Source organism: Balaenoptera acutorostrata, chromosome 2 (assembly GCF_949987535.1).
Source record: "Balaenoptera acutorostrata chromosome 2, mBalAcu1.1, whole genome shotgun sequence".
In the NCBI taxonomy this organism is placed as follows: Eukaryota; Metazoa; Chordata; class Mammalia; order Artiodactyla; family Balaenopteridae; genus Balaenoptera; species Balaenoptera acutorostrata.
In genome coordinates, this window is record NC_080065.1 from 167,562,187 (window position 1) to 167,584,010 (window position 21,824).

Here is a 21,824-nt window from a genome sequence, read left to right on the forward strand (position 1 = left end):
GGGGCATCAGCACCCCTAACCCCACCCCACCCCTAGGTTGTTCAAAGGTCAACTGTGCAGATCAGGGGAAAGATTAGTAGGTTACATTATAAAGCATAATCAGCTCTTACTTGCTTTTAAAAATTGTTTTTACCTGCACAGATTTCTTTTGACACTGGAATAGCCAGGAAGAAGCCGAGTCTTTCAAAATTCTCTGTCTTCTTATCTCAGTCCAGGGGCCCTTGGAACCATCTGGGACCTAAGAACGAAGGCTTCCAAAACCACTAATGGTTATTAATAAGGTGTCACTGTTTTCCTCAGGGGAGCCTCAGCTGAAAATAGATTATGCTGGGAAGTTTGCTCCGTATTCTCCCCGTCCCTCAAGCATTGGCTTCTCAAGAGTTTGATTCTTAGTTCTCTTTTTTTCTTCCGGAAATCAGAATCAGTGGGGAGCTTTCAGAAACACATCCTGAGGGGATCCCCGGGCATGTTTGTTTTTATTAAGTACCCGGGTGACTCTGATGCTGCAAGGCCATACCATCTATTGAAGTCTAGAGCTTTGCTTGATCTCAGCCATTTCTATGGCTGCACCTTCCACCAGAGGAGGGGTCTCAACCTTTGTGTTTGTGGTCTGCTTTCCAGTATTAGAATCTGGCAAACTTAACAGCATCTCTATGCACCTGTAATTAGGGCACTGCTCACTTGGTTGTCTTTTATTCCTAGATCCTTGTCTAGACTATACATTCCCACTGCCCTGACTTCCCCTTTTGCTTTGAAGCAGGTTGTAGGTTTCTCTGTGTTGCACAGCCTGCTCAGCAAAAACATTTCACCTAACTGAAATGGTGACAACAGCATGATTCTCAGGTGTAGTAAAGACTAACTTTGCACATCAAGCAACATTTTGTATGACCCAAGTTGACAACTTTTGACCTAGAGCAGGGTCTCTCCACCTGGGCACTGTGGACATTTGGGACCAGATAATTCTTTGTTGGGCAGGTTGGGGTGCTGCCTGTGCATTGTGGGTTATTTAGCAGTATCTTTGGCTCCACTCACTAGGCGCCAATAGCACCCCACACACACAGTTGTGACAACCACAGATGTCTCCGGTTGAGAACCACTGACCTAGAAGATGGCTCCACACAAATACTCATCTTTACTCCAAATCTTCTCCAAGCCTCTGTTTTCCAGTGGATTCCTCTCAAGTACCTTTGAATTAACTCTTGTGCCGCTACTTGCTTTATTCCCTCTGCCTGAGATACTCTGCCCTTCCTCTTTTGTCTATAGGTCTTTAAAACTGTGCCAAGATGTGACTCTGCTATGTCTTCCTTTAGCTCTGGTTGCCAGACAGCTCTGCTACCTCCCTGCCTCCCGTGGGGCTCCAACCAGCCCTCCTCCAGCTGGGCCAGGAGCGCTGCCCGGAGCCTGTCTCTTTCCCTGGTCATTTCTCCCTACTCCTCAAGCAGCACATCCAGGTGTATTCATTCTCCTTAAACACCCTAACTCATCCCTTTATTCCTCACTCTCATCAGGTAACTTCACCATAAACCTCACAGAAAATAATGGCTGTTAGACAGCTGAAATTCTCCCAGCCTGCTGTCCCCAAGCCTTCATGCGTACCTGCCTCCACACCCACCCTTGCAGCCTTCCCTCCCATTAGGATGGAGAGGACAGCCTCCTTGGTTCTAATGTGCTCTTTCAACCTAGGCCTCTGTGTGCCAACACCTTCCCTTCCTTGGGGACCTTGCTGTATTGACTGTCTGCTCCCTCCAGTTTTTGTTCTTTCTGTCTCTACCCACCAGCATTTCATCATGCTCAAGCATTTTCTATCCAGTTTTTATAATTCTCTTTCAAACCCATCTCCAAAGCTGTACCACTCTACAGCTTCTCCCCTTTACAGCCAGACTCTGGAAAGCATCTGCACTCACTGTCCCTTCTACCCCTGAGTAAGGGGAGAAGAAAAGCCCAGATGCCTTTGTCTGTCCTTCCTTTTAACAAGCCTATCCCAAGACTGAACTAAGACTTTCTGTAGATAGCAAACCTCTCATGGATTGCTGGCTTTTTGTTGCATGACCTTTACTTTTTACCTTCTGTCATGTTAATTTACTGTGGACAGATGGCAGTTGGCATTGCTTTGGGACCTCCTACTTGTGGCAGTTGATTACAGTTGATCATCCTTTGGATGTTAGCCAACACATCTTAGAAACTGGAAAACTGGCACTTTATTTAGACCTCTTTTATTTAAAGGTCAGCCACAAAATTTTTAGTAGTTAAAAATACTTTTCAGAAGTAGAGTTCTGCAGCTTGGATGACCGTATGTCTAAGATGCCACTTCGGGAGCTAAGATGGGTCAGTCATCTGGCTGCTGGCAGGGGCATTACCGTGATGCCCCCTCCTCAGAGGGAGGGCCTGTTTCAACAGTGTCTGCTGCCGGTCCCAGTTCAGGGAGAAGAGTTCTTTGCGCTGACCTTTAATAATCCTGGATCCTTTTATATTTGTCAGGTTCTTGCACGGCACCAAGAGGCTGCAGAGCTGTGAAAACAACTCACCTTCAATGTAGACTCCTCACCCCACCCCCAGCCGTTGTTCTGATCACTCTAGCTTATGGTGTACGTGGGAAGTAGGAGTGGGAAAGCATCGTATTTCAGTATTATTGGTTTGGTTCCTTTCATGTTCTATACGTTTCACATTCTGTATCCCAAAGTATTTCTAATAGGAATAAAGGACTCTTGCTGAAGCTCTGATACGCTTATCCTTTTCACGTTTCACTGTTCCTCAGCACATCACCTGCTTTCCATTCCCGTACACCACTCAGCCCTAAATATGTTGGGCCCTCTTCTGCTTCTATGTGCATTTTTATTATTCAAGTCTTCTATAAAAGTGAGAAGGGAGCTTCTTTTCAAGGTCTGGCTGGCCCCAGGTGCCGCCCTCTGAGGTGTCCGCGCATGCTTGTGGTATGTCTGCAAGCTTGTACGAGGTCACTCTGGTGCTGGGCGTGCTGGGACCTGAGGCACACTCAAGTGTTCTGACCACGTATCAGGATATCGTGTGAAATGTTGACGTTACTTTGCCTGAATGTATGTTTAATGACACCTTTCATCTGCATGTCCTTGGTGCCTTTTCTAAGTTTTTCACTTACTGCTCCAAACAGCTTCACAAGGTAGATGGCAGGCAACCTTCCCCACTACGCCCCAACCCCGCAGTGTTCAGATGAGACAGCTGGGAGTCAGAAAGGGCAGTTTGTCAAGGCTCAGAGTGTTGTAGTAGCAGAACTTTACCTAGGAGGAAGGGAAAGCCATGTGGAGTTTGGTAAAACAGTAGACCTGAGGAGATAGAAAGAAGCAAGAGGTAAAAACAATGGGTGACAAAGAAAAGAAGCAACAAGTACAGGGCAGCTCTTCACCACAGTTCTGTCAGTGACCTGACGTAGAGTGATAGGCTTGTGTCAGAAGGGCCAGTAGGTGAAGACAAACGTTGTCAGGTTTTGTTTTCAGAAGAGGGAGATGTGCTGTGGGAATCGGACTGATGGTCTCTGGGCCAGGTGCAGGAGCTGGACTGTCGGGAACCTGGAAAGACAGAACAGATGGAGGAGGGAGTATGGGAGGGAGGGAGGGACAGATCACTGGCTGGGGTGGGGACTGGGGGTAGGAAAGCCATGGGGTAAACAGATAGTCAAAAGGAAAAGTTATCTTTTTATGAAAGAAAATACTTCTTTGTGATTTTGAGTTAGCTAAGGAGGGGAGGCTTTCTTTCTCAGCTTGTCCCTAGAAAACTAGTTAGTCTTTGTTTTCCTTCATTACAGTGCCCCACAGCAGGGAACCAGATACTTTCTTTTAGATCAGCAAACCTCCAAGGAAACAATTAAGAACCCCAACATAAGAGAAATCCATTTATAACTAAGGTTAAAGAACAGATAAATAGAGGACACTCAACTTACGCAGCTTTAAAAATTAAATATAGGATTATACCATTTTGTTCCTTTCTGAATAACCAGTAATAGAAAAGACCAGACAATAAGAAAGGGGGAAAGCAGAAACGCTGATAAGAGTGGGAAGGTGAAAGCCAGGCCACCGCTGCTGGCTTAAACCAAGGTCTCCACAAACAGCCGGCTCAAGTCAGCTGCCCCACACCAAAGCAGCTGCATCAGAGATCACAAAACCTTATCTCTTCTGTCACCTGCCAACTGGCCAAAGTCCATCGTCCACACTACATAGAACTGGCTTAGAGCACCTTCCCAGCCACCCAACACTGACCAAACCCTCAGTGGTCCATAGGCCTTCCAAAAAGTACGCCAGATATTAGGCAGATGCACCCTTGCAAGGGGGAGGATCTGTCATTTATGTCAGACCTAAAGGGTATACGTCTTCAAAAAGGACTAGAGGCCTTGTTCTAGTCTTTGTTGGGCCACAGCCAACACTGGCACAGTTCACAGCTGCTGGGGACTAAACCCCATCTCTGAGAACACGCCCTTGGTGCAGCCCTGTGGTAAGGAGGCTTCATCTCCCTTTTGGAGTACACTCATACTTGGATGCAAGGAACAGGAAACAGACATGACAGTGCATTGTGTATACTGAATGAATTTAGGTCTTGCCTATGGTTTGATGACTTTCACCTCTTAAGTAAAAACCTTCAGTTTTAAATAAAAGCTTTCAAGGATGATGAGGTTCTGGTTCATTGCATTATCTGTAAGTTTCAGACTAGATTAATATATTTAGTTGTCAAGATTTTTATCCTTACCCCAAAGAAATGGGTACAAGGCTACCAAGTGATGTTAGGTTGTTTGGGTTGAAGCTGTAAGCATGAATGTTTCTTCCAAATCCCAATTTAAAAAGTGAGTTTTCTAGATCTCCTACTTTTTAAAATCAAAACTGCATTTTAAAACAGGGGTATATAACTGCTTATAAGCTAAATATAAATTATAAATTAACAAGGTTTAAAAGGCATACCATGGTTCAATTTGATATCTTTCTCAAAATTTATTCTATCTTATCCAGAGACTCTGATTATAGTGCTTCCAAAGGTGCCTGGAACATCTGTCCTGGCACCTGCCCCTGCCCCTGCTTGGCCAGGACTCTGGGGCTTCCGTGTGGCCTCATTTCAGGTTCTCAGAGCTACCATGGGGAGGTACTTGAGCTTGAGAAATGATGTCAACAGCTCCCTGACAATCTTTTCTCCTTTCCAAAGGACACAGGCATCTTTTTCAAGAACGCAAAACCGTCCATGATGTATTTCCAGTCACAAGGATGTGACTTTCTACTCTCTGGAATAAGAGAGAAAATCACCCATCCTCTCTCTCCCTTCAACATCTCAGCTGGAAACTGCTACTAAATGTTATCTGGTCCTCAAGCACAGTGCACCCCTAAACATAGTTCGAACCACCCAATGTTTGTAACTTTACAGACATTTCACCTGGGTTGCTTAGAAGTCTTTTTAAATAATATTTTAAATGATATTTAAACAGAGGTCCATGAAACTAATTATATAGAGAACTCTTCATTTAACTTCTGGTTACTATTTTCTTGAAATTCTATTTCTACTTTAGATACTATTGAAAACAACTGATTTATAACATATAATTCATTATCTTCATTGTTAATAAATTTCCTACTTTTCCTCAAATCTTTTTTGGAATTTGGTGGAGTAAAAACACCAAACAGCCAAATACTACGTATCAGTTCTCATTATACGGTGCTATCAACATACAAGATTGGATTCAGGATATTTTCTGCCAGCTCAATTTTAATACATCCCCAATATTTGTCTCTTGGTACCAAACAGACTAACTAAAAATTCCATTTCTTTACATTCTGGCCTAGGAGTTTTTCAGTATATAATTTGTGATATAATTCTCCATTTTTTTATAGGCATGTTTTCCACAAATCCTGCGTGGATCCCTGGCTTAGTGAACATTGTACCTGTCCTATGTGCAAACTTAATATTTTGAAGGCCCTGGGAATTGTGGTATGTTTCCTATTTTGTTAATACTTTTGTGTAGTATTATCTCTAAGCATAACATAACATAGCACAAGCGGATGGTTAAAAGTCTCACAAGAAAACACTGGCTTTCTCTGCCAGATAACCCTGTTAGTCCAACACTGCCTTTTTTCCTACGTTACTTAAAGTCCAGCCCACCTCAGGAAACTTCTGGAAGAGCAGATGAAGAACTGTGCTAATCCACTTTACAGCCTGCTTCTTCTGTTGGGTGGTGGGTGTGTGATGAAGAACTGAGGTAGAGAGAAGAACATGATTTTCCTCTATTCCAATATTTTTTTTTTAAGGAATAGAATGTAGACTTTTAACTGTGGTCCAATAGTAATTTTTTCTGCATTCAACATGATATAAAACTATGTCATCACTTATGTTCCTTCCTCTTGAATTTGGCTTTGCTCTCCTGGGCGTTGGTAATTGCAGTCAGTGAAGGTGGGCAGTGCCAGCCCTGGGCAGACCTTTGACAGCTGGGCAGGGGTTTTGGTTGGGTGCCGGCCACATAGGGCACTTCAGCCCTGGCCAGGAGACTCGGGACTGACTAACTGAGGACCTTGGAGACTTCCTGCAGTTCCTTCCTTAAGAGAAGTATATGTCCAGGATTATTGCTTTTTAGAGGAAAGTGAAATACTTTCTGGTCTCAAAAAAGAGTGAATGAATAATCTCCATATAGAGAAGAAAGTTTATTTTGACCCAACAGATGAATTCCTTGTTTTAGCTTTACAGATCTAAGTAGTCCTATTTGAAATATGTTATCTAGTTAGGTAGTGATGCCCCATTTATCCTCCATCTCCAGAGATCACATCAGTGATGTTGTAGTTTCTTCACCTCTTCACCACTGACACTGGCCTAGGTAATTCCTTCTGGTGAGGGCCGTCCTTGAGACTGTGTAGCAGCATCCCTGGGCTTTCATATCCACTTTTTAGTTGGTAGGCTTTGACCCCACAGCAGCTCTGTACCTCTCCTTCAGCATTAGATGCTTAGGGTTTTTTTGTTTTTGTTTTTGTTTTTTGGTTGCACTGGGTCTTAGTTGTGGCAGGTGGGCTCCTTAGTTGTGGCATGCAAACTCTTAGTTGCGACATGCATGTGGGATCTAGTTCCCTGACCAGGGATCGAACCCAGGCCCCCTGCATTGGGAGCACAGAGTCTTAACCACGGCGCCCCCAGGGAAGTCCCAATGCTTAGGTTTTGAAACATAGTTTTCTTAGAGTTCAAAAGTCTTTTCAATGTTGATCTGCTCTTGGTTGTGTGCTTTACTTATGTTTAAAGATAGAAGATATTTAAAAACTGACTAGCAGATAGGTGGGGGTATTACAGAGAAGTTAATAGGGTGAAAGGATATTTTATGTTACCTGTATTAACATACGAGCCAAAGTGATAACTGCGCTGTTTGTCAGCTTTATAATAATGAATCCCTCTGCCTGTCAGCCATGTCCACAAAAGGTTGTCACTTGATAAAGATGAAGTATTCAATTTTCTCGGTTCTGCAATGGATTTTGGCTTTCCTTAGTACCATTTTGGGGAAGAAATCGTCTGTTTCTTTTAAATAAAAATTCTTGGATGAGAGTGGAAGGTGTAGATGGGGAGAGAAATGAGAGGAAATCACCTGGAAAAAACTTGGTAAAGTCTTTGCAACAGGATGTCAAACATTTAGAATTGTATAAAAGGATTTGTTAATCTTACAAGTACTTTTAATCTGGAAATATTTTGCAGCCAAATTTGCCATGTACTGATAACGTAGCATTTGATATGGAAAGGCTCACCAGAACCCAAGCAGTTAACCGAAGATCAGCCCTAGGTGACCTCGCCAGTGACAACTCCCTTGGCCTCGAGCCACTTCGAACTTCGGGGATCTCGCCTCTTCCTCAGGATGGGGATCTCACTCCTAGAACAGGAGAGATCAACATCGCAGTAACAAGTAAGTGGGCCCTGTGCCCAGGGCACAGGACAGATTTGCTGCTGGTATTTGACGTGTGGTGGAGAGTTGAGGCAATCACCAGGGCCAGTGACTTAGTCTGTAACTGAGAAAGTAATGGTTACTTTTGTTAAAACAGATATTTGGAATAATGAAACTTCCTTTATAATAAGAAGCTTGTGTACTTGTGTGTAGTTAATAGGAATAGTTGCCATTTGATGAGTAGTTGATCAGAGGTTTGTCTTAATAGCTGTTTATAAGCCTGTTTTGAAACGATTGCATTGCAGGCAGGGATGTGAGGTAGGACGTCAGCAGCATCTCAGGTGTGTCGTGTAACTGTGAGCACCAGTGGTCTCTAGTACCTAGGCTGCAGGCAACCTAGTAAAAAACTAATCCAGCATTTGAACCTAAAAATTCACAACTTTAGGAACAGTTGAGATGGCCAGCTGCTGCTCACTTTATTTTATACTTTTATGAAATTTGGTGTCTTAGCACTTACCTCTTTGGTATAATTGTACAAGAAGTGTGAGAAAAGCCAAAAGGTAATCTACTTTTAAAAAATGCTCTGGGCTAATTATGAACGTCATGATTGTTGAACTGTTGACGAGAAGGAAAAAAAAAAATGCTCTGAGTGTTTTGATGGCCTTGCCAAAGTATGAGTGGGCTGGCAGGCGTGCGAGTGGGCCTTGTGGACATTCACCCCGTAACAAGCCAGCTGTTTTCAATCCATTCTTTATGTGTTATTTTCATCTAACAACCTTTCACCCCATCTTCCTCGTCACCACTCTGGTGCTGCCTTTTTCAGCATATGCTGTTGCTTACCTATAGCTTCGAGCCCTAACCCTAATGGGACTCCTCTCAACTCTGGGAGTCAGTAAAATGGATAGAGCTGTTAAAAAGAGTTTTCCCTTAAATAGTAAGACTTGTGTGGTCTATTCAATTGAAGTATACGTGATCTTAACTAACCAAAAATTATTGTTAGAAAATGATTTCCCAAGTTTTATTTTCTCATCTGTCTAAACTCAAGGAGACTTCATTCAGTTATAAAATAAGTAAAACTATTCTTTGATACAATTTGACTGATTTCTTACCATTTACCAATGGTTTGTTTTAACAGCATTTCATGTTGTCCTGCTTTGACATTTAGGTTTTATGGGCTAGATTTTTAAAAATTGATCTAGTAATAATAAAGGAGACAAAAGTTGTCTGTTTACTAATGAGTTTTTGGTAGGTCCTGCATTGATCGACATTTATTGAGCACCTACTACTACATTAAGTACTGATCCCATTATATTTTATATAGAAATATCCTTTCAAAATCTTATGTTTTGGTGATAAAAATATTACTTCATGTATCAAATTAATCACCTTTAGCAGAATTTGTACATGTTAATAAATGAAACTCATGTGGTTAAATTAGACCAAAGCTACCTCTGCTTTAACCTCAAAGCTCTGTAGTGCCATAGTAACTACAGTGCATTCAACCAGCATCCACTGTTTGCAAGGCACTGTGCTAACTACACACTGGGGAGAACAGAGGTGACCGAGACCCCAGCTGCAGTAGGTCGGTGCTAAAATACCTCTGGGCCCATCGGGTATTATTACGACGGTGTTTACTTCTTTTTGGTTACGAATTTTTGTAACTGAAATGCCATGCGTGTATGGATGCTATATTCAAAATTGGAAACATAGACATAATTGAAGTTCTAAAAGTTAGTCTGCTTATCATGTATAAAAGTCTAAGAAGAAAAAAATAAAGAATGCTATGTTAAGCTTCTTGAAATTGATTATCAGCCATCTCTTAATTTTTTTAAATGCCAGTATATATTTTTTCTAACTTAAAATATATGTGGGTAAAAATGGTGGATTTTGCATGGGTTCTTAAATGTTTATTTTGACTTAAATAAAAACCTTATAAATTCACTCTATTGATGAGGAATTTGTATTCCAAGAAGCAGTGGCTGCACTGTTATCTAAAATGAAAGAGTTTGCTGTGCATTTTAATAATGTAAACCAAGGTGGGCAGAGAAATGCTCATAGAACAACTCAGCATCCTGGAATCCTGAAGAACAGTTCTTCTTAACCTTTTGAAGATCACAACCTTTAAAATTCAGTGAAAGTATAATAACGTTTTTCTAGAAAAATTCCTAGGCACACACAGTTTTGCATAGATGTAGGATTCATGGAAACCAGATTAAGAAACTCCCATGTTATACACAGCTTTCGCATATAAACATTTGGCATTCCAAGTATAAATTTCTTCTCTGCATTATTGCAGATGTATAGGGAACTTTACTGTGTAACACGTTGTTAAACCAGCCCTAGTTTGTGTATATTTTAGGAAATATTTTATAGTTAAGACTTTTTAGGAAGTCAGATTGGTTCTCAGGTTATTTTTGTGGTTCTCAGTAAGTACTGTTTTTGGAATGTTACCTTGATGATACAGAGTTTGAAAAGTTAAGGGAAAATATTAACCTATTTCCTGGATCTAGAGAGAAACTAGATAAAAAACCTTTAGAGTTCTGTGTACCAGAGGTTTTCAACTCTTTGATGAGCCAAGAGTTGAAATAACCTACCTTGTGAATAACCTACCCTTTCTACTTCTGTTTAATAAAGCCAGAACAGCCAGTGCCGCTTCCCAGCGGTGGGGTTGTGAAGGGTAGTTCTCTTCTTTGCAGGAGACACCAATAAGATGTCCTTTTTAAATAAAGACTCTAAGTAAACCCACTCGTAAGCAAAAAGAATATAGATGTGAATGCCATGGAAGGCCAGCCTGCAGACTGCTTGGAGTACCCACGAGATCTTTGGGAACCACTGCTCCATGTTTCTAAGCCTTTCTTTAAGAATGAGGGGAAAAAAAAAAAGAGAATGAGGGACACAGCCATGCAGAAGTGACATACTTTTTGGTGGCCACACTTCTCACAAACCTCAGGACTTTAACTGGAAGAAATGTTTGGGCCATGCTTTCCTTTCTCCCTTGCAGCTTTCACCACTACTTCCACTAACCTACTCCACTTAGTAGCTCTCTGGCAAACCTCCTCCTGCTTCACTTCCTTGGGCCAGTCTTGGCTTACACCTCCGTTGACGTCTGCTTCGTTGCATTTGAGGGAAATGTTGACATCGATTTGACATAAGCCTTCTCCCCAGAGTGATTTCCTCCCTTTCCTTTGTCAACAGAAGAATGGTTTATTATTGCCAGTTTTGGCCTCCTCAGTGCTCTCACACTCTGCTACATGATCATCAGAGCCACAGCTAGCTTGAATGCTAATGAGTAAGTAACCAATTGTTTCTTGGATTGCATGTGCCAGATGATCCCAAGAAAATATGTAATTTTCATAAAGATCATGAGAATTGCCTTCTACCATACTGATCCTGATGGGATCATACCTAGCAAAGTAGTTTATTTCATGAACAATAACACTGATTGGGAGTTCACCGTGCTCAGCAACAACTGCTCACTTTAGAAAAGATCTCAGGGCTTTCATTAGCCACAAGCTTAGAATAAATCAACAATGGAACAAATACCAAGGGAACCAATACAGTCGTAGTATGTGGAGAATGCCCATGTCCTAATCATAGACAGGATTAGCCCCACTTTGCTGTGTGCTCATCAGACTTTACCTGGAGTCTTATCTACTTAGCTTTTGGTGGAGTACTGGCACCCTGGCCTATGGTCAAAGGAACATGGATGTTTAACCTGCAAGAAAGAAGCAGTCAGAAAGACCTGTGACTTCCAAATATTAGAAAGACTGTCAGGAGAAAAAGAAAATAAACATAAACTATATTTCCATAGGACAAAATAAGGACCAAAGGGTAGGTTACAGGAAGGCAAAATTTCACCTTGGTAAAAAGAAGAACATCTGTCAGCAAGGCTACTTACCAGTGAGATGGTTTGCCGTGGGGGTAGGGAGTGCGCAGGACTAGGAATGCAGGCGGAAGGAAGCTGGGTGTTACTTGTCAGGGCTGTTGTCGGTAAAAGGTTTTTCAGAGGATGGAAAACTGGGCTGGGTAACAGTTGAAGTCCATTTTGATCCAATGGTTTTCCAAGAGTAGCTTTCCATGGGGGTAAGATAAAGAAAAGGTTTTATTGGCTTTATTTGTTTTGCTTTAAATTTTTGGCATTTACTGTAGGATATTATTCAGTCCTTTCTTTTAAGAAGTATTTATGAAAACTAATTCAAGATGAAAGCATCCCTGGGACACTGCCCAAATTTGAACCTGAATTGGTAGAATTCCTGTGCTCTCTATATTCAGTTATGTCCTGGCATTTTAATGGATTAATAACAACCAACCAAGCTCATTTAATTGATTTAATTAAATACTCGTAGTCCAACTGTGGAAACAATGGGCAAGTAACCTCCACTTCCAATGGCATGATTTTATTACCTCTAACCTGATCTTTTGGCTAGATACTTATAGGAAGTACCCTTTGGCATCCTTGACATATTATATATTGGGAGGATGTCATGTCAGTTGGCATTCTTCAACCTTCAGATAAGTAGTCTCGGCCTCATCCAACAGGTCAACAGCTAGCTGCTTCTGTTGGGCCCACCTGATGCAGTTTTACTTCAACATAGCACAATGTTAATTGCCCAGATTCTGGAGTCAGGCATACCTGGACTTGACTCCCTGCTCCTCCGTATTTTTCTTGTGAGACCTAGGCAGTTATATTTATCTGAAGCTCATTTTGGTCATCCATAAAACAAGAATAATGGTAGGAGTACATCATAGGGTTGTTGTGAGAACTAGCATATAAAGTGCTTAGCACAGTGCCTCGTACATAATAAGTGCTCAATAAATGTTAGCCAAAACAATTCCTCTGCAATTCTTTCAAAGTTCTATGAATAAGATGGCCATCTGCCTTTATCCTTTGGCAAATTAATTTTCTTCCATGAAGTAGAATACCGAATCATAAGAGCTCGTGAGTACCTGTGATTCAAACCTCAGTTTGGAGGGACATATTTATTTCACCTGCAGTCACCTCTTGCTTACTCCCATACCAACCCATAAACTAGGTGATAATGTAAGCCCACTTCTTTAAAATTTCACAAAAGAGTGGAAACCAATCACAGCAAGTAGCTGCACACTGGGCACTTTTAGAGAATTATTAAGTAATTTAGTAGTCACCTTACTGCCACTCAGAATCAGCCAGGTGCTCAGTTCATGTATCAGATATTTTAGAGAATGCTCAATAGACATGTTACCTATTGTAAGTTAGAGTTCTGCTCATAAATGCCTGCATGACTCAGAATCTAAGTCATAGATCTTAGATCCATGTCTTAGTCCATCCCTTCTCCCATTAGCCTTTGTAGAGGGTTGATGCTGCAATTGTTCATTTGACTATTATTTCTGTGCCTTCAGTCAAAACCACTCTGAAGGACAATTTCCATGATTCCATTTAGAGAGAGAAATTGAGAGAGAGAGGGAGGGAGGGAGAGAGAGAGAGAGAGAGAGTGTGTGTGTGTGTGTTTGTGTATACACACATACGGATGCATGAAAGGATGGTCACCAAAATATTAATGGTGATTATCTTAATTTAGTACAATTTTGGGTGATGTTTTGCTCTCCTGTTGTGCTTTTATGTGTTGTTTTTTTTGTAACTGTAATTACTTAATTTTTTTAAAGACCCTTTTAATTATAGGGGATAACAAAAGATAATAGCCAGGAATTCCCTGGTGGTCCAATGGTTAGCACTCTGCACTTCCACTGCCAGGGTCTTGGGTTCGATCCTTGGTCTGGGAACTAAGATCCCACAAGCCGTGCAGTGCAGCCAAAAAAAAAAAAAAAAAGATAGCCACTCTTACTCAATGTCTCTTTCCCAAAAATGTTGATGAAAAATTCCTGTGTGATTTTAATTCCGGAGAAAAGTTTATTTTAGCAAATAAATTTATAATTATTCTTCATTAATGAAGTCTTTGAAATCTATCTTACCTTTTCACTTTTACTAAAAAATTACAATCAAAGTGAGATTGCCTTTTCAATTTAATTGCTCTGTTTCAATTTTCTGGGTAACCTCATCCATTTGTAAGTCTTCTGTATAAATAGATTCTGTCTTTTCACATTTTAATGATTTCTCTGGAAATTAGTAGTAAATTCCACCTTATGCTTTCTACCTACTGTTATAGTTTACTTTTCTGACAGTGTTACACTGATTGTATTGTGATGTCAATAAGACCTTGACCCAGTCTAGTCATTGGTGAAACCCTGTGGGCAAGATGAAGCAGTACTGGCCATATATAAAGGCAGGGCTGCGGAACCCAGGCAGGTCCAGGCCTCCATGGGTTGCTGTTCCACTAGGGGTGAAAGCACTCCACCTCCCTCACTACGCTCTGTGTGTTCACTCAGGGCCTAACTCAGAGATCAATGAAAAGTCCAAGTATCTGGGGTCACCCCCTTCTATCATGATGAAATACTATTTATGTAAGTACTCAACCATGACTACAAACAAATCTAGTGAATTTTGAGACTTTGCAAATTTAAACAGGATAGTAGTCAAAGAGACAAATAAATGTAAGTTAAATATATTTTTACATATTAGCTTCCCTAACATTTGTTGTACTTAAGTAAGCAACATTATTGAACTTCTGGCCCAAAGGAGGTTTTCTGCTCTACTTCATTATTCAAGTAAACCTTGTTAAATCCCAACATTTACCAGCTTACATTTATATAAATCCATTTTTCCCTCAATATAAAAAAAGTAAATATTTATTTGAAAAATAATATTTGTTTTTATTGGAGGAACAAGTTATAAGATATGTGGATGATATAGGAGAGATTTTGAGTCAAATGAGAGGTTCAGCTAGGTATTCTCTACAGCCCTTTCTTAGTTCCTGGATTCTGTTGCATAGAAATCATGTTCTGAGATTTGCAGAGGATTGTAGCCCAGGCATTCAAGATTCAAAACAGTCTCAGGAGGAGGAAATGAATCTGATGTAGTTAACTTGATGAAATAACTGGAACAAATATGAAATCCTGTAGCATAACTGAAGACCAAGAAGCCCTAGCTCTGCGTCAGGTTGTTGGGCTTCAGTTGTCCACACCAGTGTTCCTCTTGAGCTGTCCTCCTCTGAGGTGTAGTGGTAGAAATTTATAAGCCAGGTCAAAGGAATTGATGTTTCTATTTTACTCTCTACTCAATATTTCTGAATTGTTTTGCTTGGACTCTTTAAGAGGAACGTTGACATATTTCAGTATGAAAGAGTCTGAAAACGTAATCATTTCTATCTTAGGGATGCTTACCTTAGAGGAGACTGGGGTGATGTAAGAGGTGTCCCCAGGTATTTGGAGGACTGCCAAAGATGAGAACAGCTACTGTTTATTGCATGCCTACCAAGAGCTTACTCCTGTTTTGGGCTCTGTTACTACCCACATTGCCCCATTTAATACTCATAATGGTCCCGTGGTGACTAACCAGTGCATACAGAGGGTGATACTTACTGTGTAGCTCTGGAGATATCTACAGGGAGGTAGATTTCCATTTCATGTAAGAAAGAACTTCCTGCCAGTCAGAATTGTCCATCCATGCCATGGGCTGTGTTGAAAGCTAATGAGCTTGCTGGGACCTGCTTATTCAGACAGAAGTTACAAGGCTGAAGCTGTTTGGAGGCAGATCCTGAGTCAGGTAGAAGTTCTAAGACTCCTTCTAGTTCTCAGAGTTGCTCTTGAATTGTCTGTCCTAAATGGTCCCTTCCTAGGAGAGATCAGAGCCCAAGGAGAGGGGTTGGGGTCTCTGCTGGCTGCCTCTTTTAGAACCTTCAGGGTCAAAAGCAATGTTTTTTTTGTTTGTTTGTTTTTAACTTATTTATTTATTTTTGGCTAAGTTGGGTCTTTGTTGCTGCACGCCAGCTTTCTCTAGTTGTGGTGAGTGGGGGCTACTCTTCGTTGCGGTGTGCGGGCTTCTCACTGCGGTGGCTTGTCTTGTTGTGGAGCACGGGCTCTAGGCACGCGGGCTTCAGTAGTTGTGGCTCGCGGGCTCTAGAGCGCATGCTCAGCAGTTGTAGCGCTCTGGCGTAGTTGCTCCGCTGCATGTGGGATCTTCCCGGACCAGGGCTCGAACCCATGTCCCCTGCATTGGCAGGTGGATTCTTAACCACTGCGCCACCAGGGAAGCCCAAAAGCAATGTTTTTAAAACACTTTTTTTAACCATCTCCTACTGTAAGAAATACATTTTATATTTTGACTCAGTGCTCCCACATGTATAACTGAAACAGAAGTTCCACATTTTCCTTACTACATACAGTATTCTCTGATCTATTCTTCTCTGTGCTTTTTTGTTGTGTTGTTGTTAATGTTGGTCATGAACTCCTGCATTGATTTTATGATCCATTAATAATGGTTACAGCCTCCAGCTTGAGAAACACTGATCTAAAGAATTTTGAATTTTTAGTTTTCAACCTAAAAACTTTTGCTCACGCTAGCACACATCTCTCATTGTTTATTTTCCTGAGACAGCCTTTTTTGTAGCAATACCAGCAAAGATTTGCCCCCAGTTTGATCATGAATACTCTTCTTTGTCTTAGTATTTAGTTCTCCTTTTAGCCACTCTGAGCCTGAGATATATACACAGAGGAGTAACCTGAGGCCCAGAGGGGCTGAGTGACCCCCAAGAAATGCCATAGGAAGAAGGGCATGGGATTCAAGCCCAGTAATTCTGGTTCCAACTCTTTCCTTTACACTGCTTGTCTTTGACTACTCCGGAGAGCCATTTAAGGGCTCCAAATAATGCGGTAGAAAAAGATAAATTTGGTTTTCTAAAAACATGGTGACAAAAAGAAGATTACAGCAGCAGAAGCTTTGACTGGACTTCTGTCCTGTCTTTGACAGTGGTCAGTCTTTCATTTTTCAGAAGTGCCTTTAATGTTTGGCTTCATAGTTGTTTATAATTTCTTAGGCAGCAAAAAAAAGTAAGCTTAAAAATCTTTATTTGCCCATTAAAAGTCCTATATACAGTTTTTCAGAGGAAATGTTATAAAAACAATGTGTTGTCTTAAATATGAACTACAATAAACAAGTGTAGAGCCCTGTTTGCAGTTTCTGTGAATGGCCTTCATACCCAGCCTTTCATTCATTAGGCACCATCTCCCCAGTGTTTGAGGCACCAGGCCTTACCCTGCAGGAACCCTGGGGAAAGGGAAGGGGGCTGCACTGCTCAGTGCTCTGCACTGCGGTGCTGGTTGAAGTGACGGAGGAGCCAGGGAGTGCCTGCGGACCCAGCACAAGATGACAGGAGTATCACACAGACACAGGGGAACTGCCGCTTTTGCCCTGAGGGAGTTGAAAAAGGCTTCCTGGAGGGGGTGACTTAGAAACCAAGCCAGGCATAATTAAAGCACAAGGTGAGAAAAAGCAGAGCAGGTTCAGCGAGTTGTGTGGTTTGACGTGTCTGCTGTAGGTGGTGGCGACGGTAGGCAGACTACAGAATTTGGACTGGTTTTTTGTAACCAGCAGGTGATATCTAAGGCTTTTCAGCAAAAAGAAAATTGCTGATGGCTGAGAAGTTGCTTTCATGGTAGAGACTGGAAGCAAGAAGGTGGGTTAGGTGAAAATACAGAGCTGAAGGAGAAAGTCAGGATGATGAGGAGGAGATAAAACAGGAGATGCTGGAGAGTTGTATGTTGACCAAAGATTAAGAGGTTTGAAGTATGGGTCTGGAATTCTGCCGGGAAAAAAGAGAGCAGAATTGAAGATATGATGTGGGAACCTTAGAGATGAACCAGACTCTATAAGGGTTCAGGAACTAGGGCAGTCCCACAGTGCCAGGCTGCAGAGGGGGCAGCATTAGCCTGAGGGTAATTCAGGAAACTTCCAAAGATGTCAGGTACCTTCAGGCACCTGATTTAGGGACACACACACACACACATACACACACGCACGCACGTAAAATCTGGGGAATTCCTGTAAGAAAGCCTTACATCCCTGGGAGTCTGTACTCCTCAAATCTTACTTCAAAATAAATAATGACATGTTTGTTTGAGGTATAAAGCAGGAGCATATTGTAAAGACAGCAGCTACAGATTTCAGGGCACTCAGCATTTAGAACATGTGTTCAAACCAGGAAAAGTTGTAAATTGTACGACAGTTGTCCCTGCATTTTTAAACAAAATGCTGTTAGCCTGTACTTTTCCCTGCCTTCCTTTTGGAAGTACTAACACACTTTTAAGTGACTGAGCCACTTGACCTCAGATCTACAGCTGCTGAGTTCACGAAAATGCTAGTGACTTACTGGCTTTACCAAATTGGTCTGGGAAATACTTGGGGACAACCCCAGGCCACCATTCAGTTAGGATTACTTTCTCTGTTATTTTAAAACATTGACAACTACCCGTTAACTAATTCTTGACCTCTCTTTTTTCCTTTTATTCCATAGGGTAGAATGGTTTTGAAGAAGGAAAAGAATGCTTTCTGACTGATTGCCTTGAAGGAAAAAAGAACCTATTTTTGTGCATCATTTACCAATCATGCCACACAAGCATTTATTTTTAGTACATTTTATTTTTTCATAAAATTGCTAATGCCAAAGCTTTGTATTAAAATAAATAAATAATAAAATTAAAAGACTGTGTTGTTGAGTGTTATTCACCCACTTGTGTTTGGAAGGCTGATTTGGAGATCACATGCCCAAATTTCATTTGTGTGTGTTTCAGATACAGAACGTGCTCATACTCCCCAGGGGAGGAACAATGATGCTGTTTCTTTTGGTCTTTTCACATTGGCTCCTGTTGTGCCCAGATAGGACCCAAGTGTGGGGACATCCTGTGTGGTGATGCCCCCTCGGGCCCTGAACTGAGTTGCTCCATTTTATTTTCTTCAAGGTCGCCATTCACTCTCTGATAATTTCTTGTTCCTTTGTTGGTGGTTGATCTGACTCCTCTAGAACGTCAGCTCCACAGCCGCAGGGACATTTAACTGTGTCACTTGCCACTGTATCTCTGGTACCTAGTAGAGTGCTTTGCACATAGTAAGTGCTCAATAAATATTTGGTGGGATGAAAACGTGAGTGTATGAAAAATTTTCCAAAATACATAACTGATTAGTAATAAATTATATCTGTCTGAGATTTTTTTTTTACTTAGTTTGTACTGTATTCTTTTAAAAACAGTGAATTCTGAAGTTGGATGAGAGCAATTTTACATGTAGAAATGAAATTTTTTTGCATTACTTGTGAGGAAGATGTTGAAATATTTTATGTTATATGAATCTTATGCTTGAAGGGATTATCAGTATGTGTAAATGCGCCCAACCTTCCACCTCAGCATACCTGAGAGTTGAGAATATTCCCACTAGTAGTAATAGGTCCACTACAGCAGTCATACTCAAATCAGTAGGGGGTTGAAGATTCTTTTTTTTATTGAGATATAATTCACATACCATGAAATTTACCCTTTTAAAGGGTAAAGCCACTGCAGTGGTTTTTAGTATGTTCACAAGGTTGTACAACCATCACAACTGTCTAATTCCAGAACGTTTTTGTCATCCCAGAAAGAAGGCTCATACCCATTAACAGTAACCTCTCACCCCTGCCAGCCCAGAAACCACTAATCTACTCTATGTCTCTATGGATTTGCCTGTTCAGGACATTTTGTATAACTAGAATCATACAGTATGTGGCCTTTTGTGTTTGGCTTCTTTCACTTAGTATAGTGTTTTCAAAATTCATCCAGTTGTAGCATGTATCAGTACTTTGTTCTTTTTTGTAGCTGAATAATATTCCATTGTATGGATATATGCTGCATTTTTTTCATCCATCCATTGATGGACATTTGGGTCGTTTCCACATTTTGGCTTTTATGAATAATGCTTCTATGAACATTTGTATACAAATCTTTGTGTGAACATATCTTTTTAATTCTCTTGGGTATATCCCTAGGAGTAGAATTGCTGGGGTATATGTTAACTCTAAGTTTAACTTGTTGAAAAACTACCAAACCGTTCGCCAGGCATCTGTACAATTTCACATTCCTACCAGCAATGTACAAGGGTTCCAGTTTCTCTACATCCTCACCAGTGCGTATTATTTTCCTTTTTCTAAAAAATTATAGCCATGTCTAGTGGGTGTGAAGTGGCACCTCACTGCAGTTTTGATTTGCATTTTCCTAGTGACTAATGACGTTTAACGTCTTTTCATGTGCTTGTTGGCTACTTGAATGTCTTCTTTGGAGAAATGTCTATTTAAGTCCTTCGCCCATTTTTAATTGGATTATTTGTCTTTTTAGTTGTAAGAGTTCTTTATACATTCCAGATACTAGGCCCTTATCAAATGTATGATTTGCGAATATTTTCTCCTATAAGTTCTCTATTCACTTTCTTGATAGACGCTTTTGCAGGACAAGTTTTTTTGTTTTGGGGTTTTTGGGGAGGGAGTCCAGTTTGTCTATTTTTTCTTTGGGTTGTATTTTAGGAGTCATATCTAAGAAACCATTGCCCAATTCAAGGTCACAAAAACTTTCAAGAGTTTTATAGTTTTAGCTCTTATATTTAGTTCTCTCATCCATTTTGAGTTAATATATGTATATGATGTGAGGTAGAGGTCCAACTTCATTTTTTTTTTTGCATGTTGGATATTTATTTGTCTCAGTACCATTTGTTAAAGAGATTATTCTTTCTTCCCCAGATGAATGGTCTTGGCACTCTTGTCAAAAGGCAGTTAGGCATAATATATGAGTTTATTTCTAGACTCTCAGTTCTATTTTATTGGTCCCTATTCTGTCCTTGTGCCAGTATCACATGGTATTGATTACTATTACTTTGTAGTAAGTTTGAAATTGGGAAGTGTGAGTCCTCCAGCTTTTTCACGATTGTTTTGGCTATTCAGGGTCCCTTGCATTTCCATATGAATTTTAGGATCAGTTTTTAATCTCTGCAAAAAAAGCCCCCTGGGATTTTGGTAGGGATTACCTTGAATTTGCAAGTCATTTTAGGTAGTAGAGTCATCTTAACAATATTAAGTCTTCCAATCCATGAACAGGAGATGCCTTCCTATTTATTTATTTAATTTCTACAGAAATGTGATTGATTTTTGTACATTGATCTTTTATCCTCACAACCTTGCTGCACTCATTTACTAGCACTAATGGTTTTTTAGTGGATGCCTTAGAATTTTCTATATACGGGATCATGTCATCTGCAAATAGAGATAGTTTTACTTCTTCCTTTCCAGTCAGGCTGCCTTTTATTTCATTTTCTTAATTGCCCCTGGCTAGAGCCTTCATTCATAGAATGTTGAATAGAAGTGGTACAAGCAGGCATCCATGTCTTGTTCCTGATCTTGAGGGAAAAGCTTTTAGTCTATCACTGTTGAGTATGATGTTAGCTGTGGGATTTTCACTGATGTCCTTTTATCAGGTTGAAAAGTTCCCTTTTGCTTCTAGCTTGTTGAGTGTTTTTATCATAAACGAGTTTGGGTTCTGTCAGATGCTTTTTCTGTGCCTGTTGAGATGATCGTGTGGGTTTTGTCTTTTATTAATATGGTATATTATATTAATTGATTTTCATATGTTGAACCAACCTTACATTCCTGAGATAAATCCCACTTGGTCATAATAGGATTATGTTTTTCTATGTTTCAGGATTCAGTTTGCTAGTATTTTGCTGAGGATTTTTATATCTATATTCAATGAGGAATATTGGTCTGTAATTTTCTAGTGATGTCTTTCTCTGACTTGGTATCAGTGTAATGCTAGCCTCATATAATGAATTATGAAGTGTTTCCTTCTCTTCTGTTTTTTGAAAGCGTTTGAGAGGGATTGGTGTTAATTCTTAATTGGTAGAATTCACCAATAAAGCCATCTGGTCATGGTCTTTTCTTTGTGGGAAGTTTTTTGATTACTGATTTACTCTCTTACTTCTTATAGGCCTATCCAGGTTTTCTATTTCTAGTTAAGTCAATTTCAGTAATTTGTCTCTCTCTAGGAATTTGTCCATTTCATCTAGGTTATCACATTTGTTGGC

The 21,824-nt window shown here is 40.6% G+C and overlaps 1 protein-coding gene across 4 annotated transcripts in view; it reads left to right on the top strand.

Moving 5' to 3' along the window:
* Positions 1-21,824, top strand: part of RNF130 (ring finger protein 130) — a 123,777-nt gene that overhangs the window by 82,809 nt on the left and 19,144 nt on the right. The window contains exons 6-9 of one of the 4 annotated variants that reach the window (XM_057540657.1): positions 5,841-5,937; positions 7,675-7,879; positions 11,054-11,147; positions 18,244-18,434. In XM_057540657.1, coding sequence (XP_057396640.1) covers positions 5,841-5,937; positions 7,675-7,879; positions 11,054-11,147; positions 18,244-18,259 — 412 coding nt within the window. In that variant the 3' untranslated portion in view covers positions 18,260-18,434. Of the gene's footprint in view, positions 1-5,840; positions 5,938-7,674; positions 7,880-11,053; positions 11,148-18,243; positions 18,435-21,824 lie in introns of those variants that run through there. The other 3 variants (XM_057540659.1, XM_057540658.1, XM_057540660.1) reach the window with 3 other exon arrangements.